Source organism: Ranitomeya imitator, chromosome 6 (genome assembly GCF_032444005.1).
Source record: "Ranitomeya imitator isolate aRanImi1 chromosome 6, aRanImi1.pri, whole genome shotgun sequence".
NCBI lineage: Eukaryota > Metazoa > Chordata > Amphibia > Anura > Dendrobatidae > Ranitomeya > Ranitomeya imitator.
The window spans coordinates 389,805,661-389,818,052 of NC_091287.1; the positions used below are offsets into that span (position 1 = coordinate 389,805,661).

Below are 12,392 nucleotides of genomic sequence, written 5' to 3' on the forward strand. Positions count from 1 at the left end.
CGCTCACTTGTATTTGTCCAGCACTGACCATCAGTCAGATAGGATTCAGCTGCCCTCTAATGACTGCACTCAGTCCTCTGGTTCAGGGGGATGGCAGCAGTGAGTTTCTCTACCATGAGCCCCCAGCTTCTCAGTGTGTGGCCCCTGGACACAGGTGGAGGTCACATTAACAGAGAGGAAAAAGCACATTAGTATTTCCTTACTACCACATTGTATACATTGTCCATCTCTGTGTGTTGCCAGCCTCTGTCATGCGTCACCTTACAAAATAAAATGTTCCTTGAAGAAATGCCAGATCCAATAAGAAGCAAACGGTTCTGGGTTTCTATTCAGTTCAAAGGATACAAATCCTAAATATACCATGGAATAATATATTCTAGCTATTCTAGCCTTCTGTGTATTTACTGCCACCAGTCATCTCCAGAGTTCACAAACTAACAGACAGAAAATACAACCGGGTCATAAAAGAATCTCTGAAAAGATTACATTTACCGTGTTTACCCCCTTGAGATCTGTTCTGGTGTTAACAGGTTTTAAAAGTTTCAAATTTCAAATAACAAGTGGGAAAAAAAAAAAAAAATCAAAACCACTGACATTTCCTGAAGCACCTTCCTCCAGAAAAACTCAGTGGGTTCACCCATCTGAAAAAGCAGATGTGTGCCCATACCCTGTGGCTACGTGTCCACACCCTGTGCCCACGATGAGCTTTTAGTGCGTATTGATGCTGCGTATTTTGCTGCATCAAAAACTCAACATCTTACAGTTCCAGCAAAGTGGATAGGATGTATAGACATCTCCTGACCACTGTGCTTTTAAAAGAAAAAAAAAAAAAAATACTCGACAAACTGACCTGAGTTTCAAATCCACAGCATGCCAATTTCTCTGGCAGGTACACAAGTTTTCTGTGCGGATTTTCCTCAGACTTGCATTAGATGCGGAAAAGAGGTAAAAAAGGCTAAAAGGTAAAAGACGCATATGCGTTTTCAGTGCATTTCCACTGCAGAAACTACTCAAAAACGCATGTAATCCAAAGCCAAGTATATCAAAGTTTTGTCAAAGCAAAATACCAGGAAGGATCAAAAACAAAATACGGCAGCCTTATTTAAAGCATGACGACATAGCAAACAGACAAAAAAAAAAGTTAAAAAAGTGCAATGAAAAACCACACGTAACACTTTACAAGTTGGTGCAGAAATTCTGCATCATCAGAGACTCATGGTGGGAAGGTAGCCGTACAGGTAAGAACAAGAAGAGGTCAGCTTTATATTAAAAGGAACTCGACACCATGACGATACGGTCCAAGCTGCAGGCCCCATTGTAGAGCGAGAGGGGGGCGAGTAGTTGGATGGACAGTTTTGTGAGAAAAGATCCAGTATGGCTGGTGTTCTAATCATTTAGGCCCCTGCCATCCATGATTGACAGCTTCCCTTACATACAGAGACAGCTGTCAGTCACTGATCACTGGACTGAAAATCCCAGAAAGAGCAGAGGCTTACATGATAAACACAGGATATGCGGAACCTTTACTCAACACTATAGCTCCATCTGCTCTATACCATGGGGTCTGCATTTTCACAGTCACATGTTCCCTTTAAAAGCAATGACACATTGATATTGCAGCATTTATTTGATGTGATATCCCAATAGAAGTGCAGAACTATTTCCTTTCCATCATCCTTAGTTTGTTAATGCTTGTCCCATATGCTTTCTGCTGCATCAGCCCCATAAGACCATACACAGAAGCGCTCCAGGTCTGCGCTGCACATATATTCCGCTCTCAGAGTCGCTGCACTGTGCCCTAGTTACAGAATTACTTCTGGTGGCTCCTGTCATCAGTACTTCTGTTTTTCTACTGCATCTGTCTTGGATAATACAGCAATTCCTTTGCCATGAGTGAGAGGGATAAATAACTCACATACTTCTGAGGAGCCATTGTGCATAGATTAGGGATCCAAATAGATGCAGCTGTCCACTCAATGTAACAAGACAGCTTTCCAGGATAAAGAAAGATTACTACATTCCGCCTAAAGTCGAGCTAGGACGCCTACACAACGACACGGTCATTTTATATTAATTAGAAACTGATTCTCGTGTGCGCGTGGTTTAGGGCACTATGGAGGCAGCACAACACCGCAACCCAATTGTGGACACCTGATCTGGGGACTGGAAGGATAGTGCAGACACATCCCTTAGACAAGGAACATGGTAACACAGTTGTACATTTGTGGATTTCCAGGAGGAAAGGAACAAAACAGAAAAGGTAATGCAAGTATTTACGGACAGGTGGAATTACTGATGAGAATTGTCAGAGGACAAGTTAACAGGTTAAAAACGTACAAAATTGTTTTATTTTTTATTTAAACAAGCCAAAAAAAAGCAATCTATATTTTGGCCCCGATTCATCCAGACCGGTAATATTCTAACCGATCTTGATGAGGAGGCATGGTGGAGTCAGACGTTCCCAACTCACGAGGAGGTGAACGCCTCCTTATGAATCAGGAGCTTCTGTGAGGAGTGCACCTCCATGTGTGACTGGAGGAACATTTCTGGAGTATGGAACTCCACAGTTAGTCATGAATTACATGATCTGCATCATCGCGCCCCCATTCCACCCATTTCGGCAAAGCTGGGAAAAAAAGGTCATGAAAATGCCAAGTGTCACAAAATTCTTAAGCAACTCTATTGCGCCAAAATATTGTGACTTTTCAAAGCAGTTTGCACAAGAATTCTGGAAACATTGCTTTGATGAATCATGGCCTTTATGTTTTTGTGGGCTTCTTTTGTGTACACGCTGAGGTTTTCTGCTTTTAAGAAGAAAAACAAAAAAAAACTGAAACAAGGCTATTCGTAGTGTCCACTGTATTTGAGGAAGGAGAAAAACACAAAAACAAAAAGTTCTGTACGTGTACATTTCATATATGCTGGAATAAATGGATCTGGACACGATTTCTCAATTATTTGACTGTACCTAAAATTCAGGATTTAGCCTACATTCACACAGTGTCCGTTTTTACATCTGTGTGAAACAATCCATTTTTCTCTCATATCTTACAATATTGCCTGTTTTTTTCCTCAGCCATTTCTAAAAACTGAAGGCGGTAGACTTTCTGAACTTTTACTTATTCATTGACTTCTAGCAGTGGATCAGTTATGAAAAAAAATGGATCCACACTTAATGGCGAAGTTTGATCCACAATAAAGGATGAAAATTGGACATCTTCTAAGCCTCAAGAACTCAAATATGTGGATTTGTGATGTATGAATGTATGGATCAATGATCTATGGATCTATGTGCTGTCCAAGAAAGAAAACCGCACACGGATGTGTGAATTCAGCCTCATTGAGATGTCCATTTTTCTCGTACTCTGAAAAAAAATGTTTTTGTTTTTTTTTAAATCAGAACTTGATCAGTTTGAGCAGAGTGGTCCATTTGTTCCGTTTTTCCTCTTACATGGCGGGGGGGGGGGGGGGCGGGGGAAGTATCTCCATATTCTACTATGTGACAAGTCTGATCACACCATTTTTACATCAACCCACAGACTTGCATTGCAGATTATGATCTGACCCGTGGATTAAAAATCTTACATTTCTCTGTGATTTTCTGCAGACCGCTCTGCCAAAAATCACACATGTGAATGGCCCTATAGACTATCAAATGTACAAGTGCGGTCCATGGAAACAGTGATAGCACTCGTTCAAGAAAATCAGAATGAGGCCTTAGGGTATGTGTCCACTTTCAGGATGGCCGGCGGTATCGCCGGAGCGGCTTAGCCGCTCTGCGGTAAGCCCCGCCCCCTTTCTGGGACGCGATGATGCTGGATGTGTTCACAGCACACATCCGGCATCATCGCTCCCCACCATAGGGCCCTGTGCTATATCTTGCGGCGACGCAGCGTCGCCGCAAGATATACGGACATGCTGCGATCTGAAAAGACGCGCAGCATGTCCGGAGTCGCAGGGCCGCCGCGTGCGTGTTACCACGCATAGTGGAGACGGGATTTCATTAAATCCCCTCCACTATGCTGTAACATCTGGACGCTGCGTGTCTGACGCTGCGTCCCTATGCAGCGTCAAACACGCAGCGTTTACTGCACGTGGACACATACCCTTAGTCTGATGGTTTTATCCATAGATATGACTTTTTTTTACAATTATCTAGTTTTACTCGTTTCTTAGTTGCATTGGTTAGTAGTAGTCACAGACATTACAACTCAAACAAAATCTGATAAAAACGCTTTTATTTTATAAAAATTTTGAAATATTGAAACGGATCTGAAAATAAGTGTATTTGTTGGCCCTTTTATACACGCTGATGGTGTATGCTCCTTGCTAACACCCAAAGGAGCACCCCTGTGCATCTTCCTCAATACTTAGTGTAACAGAGTCTCAGAAATAGAATATCCGGAAGATGAAAGGACAATGTGCAGTGCGGGCAGCTGCCAGAGAGGATGGCGTGACCTTTAGCAGGAGAAACAAGGCGTATGGTTTTAGCATATTGGAAGTGAAGAGGCACAGTGACATTTTCACTTGAACCATAGCCACTTTGAGCAATATTTGTTTCCAGTCTGCCAGACCACACCAAGATAAAATGTGATACAGTTCTTTCCATTTTATTTTTTTAATTTGTTTTTATTACAAAATTGCAAAAAATCCAGCTCGAGTCAAAAAACATAATCTTTTGGTCTGCTGTGCAGCAATTCTTTATAATTCCTAGTAAAATGTTACAGTTACATCTCCTGTTTCCAGTTTGCTTATAGATGTGCGTACACCATACTGGCTTGGAATAAATCCATAAATACACAAAGAAGGTTTACAGAGCTACATGCATGCACAGATCTACCAGAAGGAACTCAGAGCAGAAAGCTAGAGAAAAGTGGAGATGGAGGCCAAGAGTTAGTCATCCTTGTCCTTAGCGCCATGTTTCAGGATGCGTGTAAACTCAATGTAATTAAAATTGCCCTTCTTGTCAATCGGTGCTTCTCTGAACAGCTCGTCCACCTCCTCATCTGTGAATCGGTCTCCCATCGTGGTCAGCAGCTCTCTCAGATATTCTTCTGGTATATGACCTGCAGACAAACATGAAGCAAAATATAAGACTTCCCTCTAATCAGTCCTTATCCATCCATCCAAGACATCGGGTTGCTTCGGCACACAGACATGCAATTTTTTGCTCAGCCCAGTCAGAAACATAGAACAATTATAGAAACTTTTGCACCAAATTTCACAAGTGAATATAACTTTCAACATGGAAAAAAACGGCCCAAATCTCAATTCCAAGAGGTTATAATTCACCCATGTTTGCTGAGATTTAATTAAAAAAAAGGATAAGTGCGGCATTGATAACCAGCGGATGTATTAAATGTCCATAGTCCTAGTATGAAGATACAGTACTTAAAGGGACACTGTCACCTGGATTTGGAGGGAACAATCTTCAGCCATGGAGGTGGGGTTTTTGATTCACCCTTTCCTTACCCGCTGGCTGCAATATTGGATTGAAGTTCATTTTCTGTCCTCTGTAGTACATGCCTGCATAAGGTAATCTTGCCTTGCGCAGGTGTGTACTATGGAGGACAGAGAATGAACTTCAATCCAATATTGCAGCCAACCTGCAGCCAGCGGGTAAGGAAAGGGTGAATCAAAAACCCCAAAACCCCGCCTCCATGGCTGAAGATTGTTCCCTCCAAATCCAGGTGACAGTGTCCCTTTAACTTTCAACCTCATTAGCATTTGCTGATGCCCAGTCAAGGTACAGGGAAAATTAAAGTGATTGTCCCAAGAACAGAGTTCATTTTAATCAATAGATCTTGAAATAATAACTTCCACAATTGCATGTGCTAAAAAAAAAAAAAAAGTTCCTGTGCTGAGAATCCTATAAATGTGGTCCTATGTTTTATTGTTTGTGGTGTCCGTCTGTGCAGAGCTGTTCCAGATCATAGTCAGCACATACCACAGTTCCCAACTACCAAGTGATAAGTGAGTATGCAGATGATACCTCAAAGTAGCAGGTGCGAGCCCATGTTGTAACATATTTCCCTGCCCATTTTATCACAAAAGTGTTTCTACCACATCATCAGCCCTGATGGTTCTTAATTAAATCAAGTTAGTGGCACAAGTTCAGCAGGGCCCTCTGGAGCTCCAACACCAATAACTTGATTTATGATGAGCTCAGTGGGCTGGAGATTAAGTAGAAACCCTCTCTTCTGTTACTTTAGGCAGGCAAATGTGTTCTTTCAGAAAGCAGCAGCTGCAAGCCTGTGCCGTTTCATCCGTAAGGAGAGACTTCTGCCTTCTCTCTTGCCCAGGTGGTGTGGCATGTGCTAACTATGAACTGGAGCAGCTCTTCATGGTCAGACACAGCCATTACACAGTACACAGAAGGGGCACATTTATAAGATTATCTCAGCACAGGGACAAGACAATTTTCTTTTTAAACACATCCAAATGCGGAACTTACAATTATTATCCCAAGATCTATTACTTGAAATGTCTTGATGAACTTTTGGTGAGTTTTTGATGTTGGAGAATTTGTGTTTTGTGTGTGTAATTTTGCAGCAATTTTGTTTTTCCTTTGAAAAACATGAAAAAAAATCTGCTAAAAAATGCAATGTGTGAACAAGCCCTTATAGGGAAGAGAAGAGATGTTATGTTAGGCTGATCAGAAGGGAAGATGAGAATGGTTTCCAAATGAGAAGTGTGTGTAACTGTAAAGTATTCGAGTATCTGTAGGATTGGCCTGAACCCTGTGTATATAAGCTAAAGGCCTGTCACACAGGGTAATGACTGCCTGTTCATTCCTGACACTAAGATCGGTCAGAAATCTATGTGTAAGCCCTGCTGAATAGAATTATTTGTTACTTTTTATGCAATATACAATCTAGTGCTCAATTTGTGGAAGTTTATAGATTAGATTTTTCTTTTTGGCAAATCCAATCATTGCTACACACATTGCATGGCCTCATTTCGCACTGCAGGGCTGTGACTGATCACTGTGCAGCAGCCCCATCCGGCCTCCTCCTGCCTTGTCGTGTGGAGGTGCCAGTACACCACCTAATGAGACAGCTTGCAGAGAGCAACTCTATACAACAGCTGTCGGTAACATGGCCACATTAGATATAAAAACCAGCACAAATTTGTTGCAAGGTCTCTTTAAAGCGAACCTGTCAGCAGTTTTTGTCTCATGGGTGTTACAGGTCGGGCGCCTCCCATCCTCTTGCGATGCCGCCCTCCTGCTTGCTTCATCACTCCTCGGCATCGCGCTCTTGCACAGGCGTACTTATGTGCCCTGTTGAGGGCAGAGTAAAGTACTGCAGTGCGCAGGCGATGAGTCTCTGACCTTTCACGGCACACTGCAGTACTTTGCTCTGCAACAGGGCACATAAGTACGCCTGTGCAGGAGCGCGATGCCGAGGAGCGATGAAGCAAGCAGGAGGGCGGCATCACAAGACGATGGGAGGCACCGGACCCAGACCTGCGGCACCCATCGGATCAGACCGCGCTACCCCCCCCCCCCCTCAGGTCAGACAGGGGGCTTATCTGCAGCATCAAAGAACGCTGTAGATAAGCCCTGAAAGGCAGTGGCCGCATCTTAAGGTACCTTCACACATAACGATATCGTTGCTTTTTGTGACGTAGCAACGATATCGTTAAGGAAATCGTTATGCGTGACAGCGACCAACGATCAGGCCCCTGCTGGGAGATCGTTGGTCGCTGAGGAAAGTCCAGCACTTTATTTCGTCGCTGGATCTCCCGCTGACACCGCTGGATCGGCGTGTGTGACACCGATCCAGCGATGTCTTCACTGGTAACCAGGGTAAACATCGGGTAACTAAGCGCAGGGCCGCGCTTAGTAACCCGATGTTTACCCTGGTTACCAGCGTAAAAGTAAAAAAAAAAAAAAAAAAACACTACATACTTACCTACCGCTGTCTGTCCTCGGCGCTGTGCTCTGCACTCCTCCTGTACTGGCTGTGAGCGTCGGTCAGCCGGAAAGCAGAGTGGTGACGTCACCGCTCTGCTTTCCGGCCGCTGTGCTCACAGCCAGTACAGGAGGAGTGCAGAGAAGCAGAGCGCCGGGGACAGACAGCGGTAGGTAAGTATGTAGTGTTTGTTTTTTTCACTTTTACGCTGGTAACCAGGGTAAACATCGGGTTACTAAGCGCGGCCCTGCGCTTAGTTACCCGATGTTTACCCTGGTTACCCGGGGACTTCGGGATCGTTGGTCGCTGGAGAGCTGTCTGTGTGACAACTCTCCAGCGACCAAACAGCGACGCTGCAGCGATCCGGATCGTTGTCGGTATCGCTGCAGCGTCGCTTAATGTGAAGGGGCCTTTATAGTGGCCAAAACTGCTGACAGGTTCCCTTTAACCCCTTTCTGCTGCAGCCAGTTTTCCTCCCTTTCTTCCAAGAGTCATAACTTTTATTTTTCCATTGACATACCCATAGGAGGGTTTTTTTTTTTTTTTGTTTTTTTTTTAGGGAACTTGATTCTGTGATCATCTGAGCTCTTGATCTATATTGTATTGCGGTATACATCTAAAACCATGGTTGTCTATGATGCAACAACGCTTCACAGTAGTACCAACGTGGCAGCCATTTCTGTAAGCCCACTGCTGCCATTTTTACAGCTTCGGGCAGATGCTGGTTATATAAAATACAGCTGGCATCGGTCAGTTTTTGCATGCTCAGCTTCGGAGAGCACTTCATACACTCACACATAACATGCGCTGTACATGTACAACGGATGTCAGAAGGGTGTAAAGAATGGAATTTACGGTCTTCCCCAGGCATATTCTTCTGGTCATTTCACATTGAGTGTGTTAAAGGGAATCTGTAAACAGGTTTATGCTACGTCATCTGAGAGCAGCCTGATGCAGGCAAAGAGAAGATGAATTCAACGATCTATCACGTAGATTACTGTGTGCAGCGGTTCTCACAGTCAGAGCGTATAGATTTAGCAATGCAGCAGAGCTGAGGAAGCTAATCCCACCCACCTCAGGCTCTGTATATACAATGTACATAGACAGTGAGCTGCCCATCACAAGAGGGGGCGTGAGGGACCAGGGCTCACAGGACAGCTAGTCACAGCAATGATAAGCTCCTGGTGATAAAACAATCATTGTAAGCAAAAAGAACCTGGAGCTTGATAAGAGAGGCATAGATGAAATATGTGTTTTAGATTACAGAGCAAAAACCTGCTGTTTCCCTTTAAGGTGCAAGTGCATGCTGGACGATACAGTTGCAGAGGCCTATACCAAGCCCATCGAATACTGAGCAAAGCTCCCATATAAAAGTATGCACTGTACAGGGTCATGAGCCACCGTGCCACACAGCAAGAACTGCATCTCTCTACATAAACCCCCTCACAATCACTGATGGTAAATAAATGTTGGTGCTTGCTGGGCTTTGGGCAGCGCTGACGTTTCACTCAGGTCCTGATGATGTTAACCCTGTATTATCGTCTACATGCCACATAGTATCCACGGCATTTAGAAGTTTGAGAGGAAGTGGGCTCCTTCTGTCATCCCTCCAGCTCCCCCTTGTGATTTGATCACTGTGAGCAGAGGGTTGTCATGGCAGCCAGAGGTCAAGTAATGACCTACAGGCTTGCCAGCAATGGTGGCCGATTACACCCTGCTACTGGCTGAGGTCTAAGAGGCCTTGTGTCAGTGTAAGGCCGGCTTCACACTTGCGAGTTTTACGGACGTAAGAGCGCAGAAACTACGTCCGTAAAACTCGCAAAAAATACGGCACAATTATTCTCTATGCCCCTGCTCCTATCTGCCGTATTTTACTGATCAGTATTATACGGCTTTCTACGGCCGTACAAAATCGCAGCATGCTGCGTTTGTCACCGTACTGCGCAAGAAATACGCCAATGAAAGTCTATGGAAGCGTGAAAAATACGGATTTCACACGGACAAGCAGTGTGACTTGCGAGAAATACGCAGCGCTGTTAGAGAGAAAAGCCGGTAATTCAGTGCGGTGTACAGTAAAATCACACTGACAGCTTACAGTCCAATAGGTAGAATAAATGTGTACACATAGAATAGGTGTATATATATATATATATATATATGTGTCAGTGAGACACATATATGTATATATATTAATATTTATTCCAGCGCTATACAGCTTGAAAGCCGGTAATTCAATTACCGGCTTTTTCTTTCTCCTTCCTAAAACCCGACATGATTTGAGACATGGTTTACATACAGTAAACCATGTCTTCTCTCCATTTTTTTTGCAGATTCCACACTACTAATGTCAGTAGAGTGTATCTGCAAAATTTGGCCGTTCTAGCTCTTAAAATAAAGGGTTAAATGGCGGAAAAAATTGGCGTGGGCTCCCGCGCAATTTTCTCCGCCAGAGTAGTAAAGCCAGTGACTGAGGGCAGATATTAATAGCCTGGAGAGGGTCCATGGTTATTGGCCCCCCCCTGGCTAAAAATATCTGCCCCCAGCCACCCCAGAAAAGGCACATCTGGAAGATGCGCATATTCTGGCACTTGGCCACTCTCTTCCCATTCCCGTGTAGCGGTGGGATATGGGGTAATGAAGGGTTAATGCCACCTTGCTATTGTAAGGTGACATTAAGCCTAATTAATAATGGAGAGGCGTCAATTATGACACCTATCCATTATTAATCCAATTGAATGAAAGGGTTAAATAAAACACAAACACATTATTTAAAATTATTTTAATGAAATAAAAACAATGGTTGTTGGAGTATTTTATTCTACGCCCAATCCAATCACTGAAGACCCTCGTTCTGTGAAAGAAAAAACATAATAAACCAACAATATACTTACCCTCCGCAGATCTGTAACGTCCAACGATGTAAATCCTTCTGAAGGGGTTAAAACATTTTGCAGCAAGGAGCTTTGCTAATGCAGGCTGCTCCTCGCTGCAAAACCCCGGGGAATGAGTCTAAATATAGATCAATGAGCTATATTTAGCTTCATTTGCGGTGAGGCGCCCTCTGCTGGATGTTCATAGATCGTGGGAAATTTCCTAGAAAGCTCCCAGGCTTTCTAGGCAAGTTCCCACGATCTATAAACATCCAGCAGAGGGCGCCTCACCGCAAATTAAGCTAAATATAGCTCATTGATCTATATTTAGACTCATTCCCCGGGGTTTTGCAGCGAGGAGCAGCCTGCATTAGCAAACCTCCTTGCTGCAAAATGATTTAACCCCTTCAGAAGGATTTACATCGTTGGACGTTACAGATCTGCGGAGGGTAAGTATATTGTTGGTTTATTATGTTTTTTCTTTCACAGAACGAGGGTCTTCAGTGATTGGATTGGGCGTAGAATAAAATACTCCAACAACCATTGTTTTTATTTCATTAAAATAATTTTAAATAATGTGTTTGTGTTTTATTTAACCCTTTCATTCAATTGGATTAATAATGGATAGGTGTCATAATTGACGCCTCTCCATTATTAATTAGGCTTAATGTCACCTTACAATAGCAAGGTGGCATTAACCCTTCATTACCCCATATCCCACCGCTACACGGGAATGGGAAGAGAGTGGCCAAGTGCCAGAATATGCGCATCTTCCAGATGTGCCTTTTCTGGGGTGGCTGGGGGCAGATATTTTTAGCCAGGGGGGGGCCAATAACCATGGACCCTCTCCAGGCTATTAATATCTGCCCTCAGTCACTGGCTTTACTACTCTGGCGGAGAAAATTGCGCGGGAGCCCACGCCAATTTTTTCCGCCATTTAACCCTTTATTTTAAGAGCTAGAACGGCCAAATTTTGCAGATACACTCTACTGACATTAGTAGTGTGGAATCTGCAAAAAAAATGGAGAGAAGACATGGTTTACTGTATGTAAACCATGTCTCAAATCATGTCGGGTTTTAGGAAGGAGAAAGAAAAAGCCGGTAATTGAATTACCGGCTTTCAAGCTGTATAGCACTGGAATAAATATTAATATATATACATATATGTGTCTAATGACATATATATATATATATATATATATATATATATATATATATATATATATATATATATATATATATATATATATATATATATATATTTATATTTATTTTTTTTTTTCTTTTTGGGACACATGGATCATTTCCATAGCGGTATGTTGGTTTTGCAAGCCTGCGAGAAAACCACGCAGTACGGATGCCATACGGATTACATACGGAGGATGCCATGCGCAAAAAACGCTGACACACCCTGCCTACGGAGGAGCTACGGACCACTATTTTCGGGACATTTCAGCGTATTACGGCCGTAATATACGGACCGTATTTTCATACGCTGAGTGTGAAGCCGGCCTAAGACTGAAAATTCTCATGCATTGCTTTATACCAGCGATCAGAGAAATAAAAGTTGACATACAGAAACTATATAAAAATATGTTAAACCTAT

At 43.1% G+C, this 12,392-nt stretch overlaps 1 protein-coding gene across 1 annotated transcript in view; it reads right to left on the minus strand.

The window, feature by feature from the left end:
• Positions 1–4,221: 4,221 nt before the first annotated feature.
• Positions 4,222–12,392, minus strand: part of LOC138642723 (myosin regulatory light chain 2, smooth muscle minor isoform) — a 30,200-nt gene continuing 22,029 nt past the window's right edge. The window contains exon 4 of the mRNA XM_069731144.1: positions 4,222–5,066. Within this exon, the coding sequence (XP_069587245.1) occupies positions 4,894–5,066 (173 nt within the window). The 3' untranslated portion in view covers positions 4,222–4,893. The remainder of the gene's footprint in view (positions 5,067–12,392) is intronic.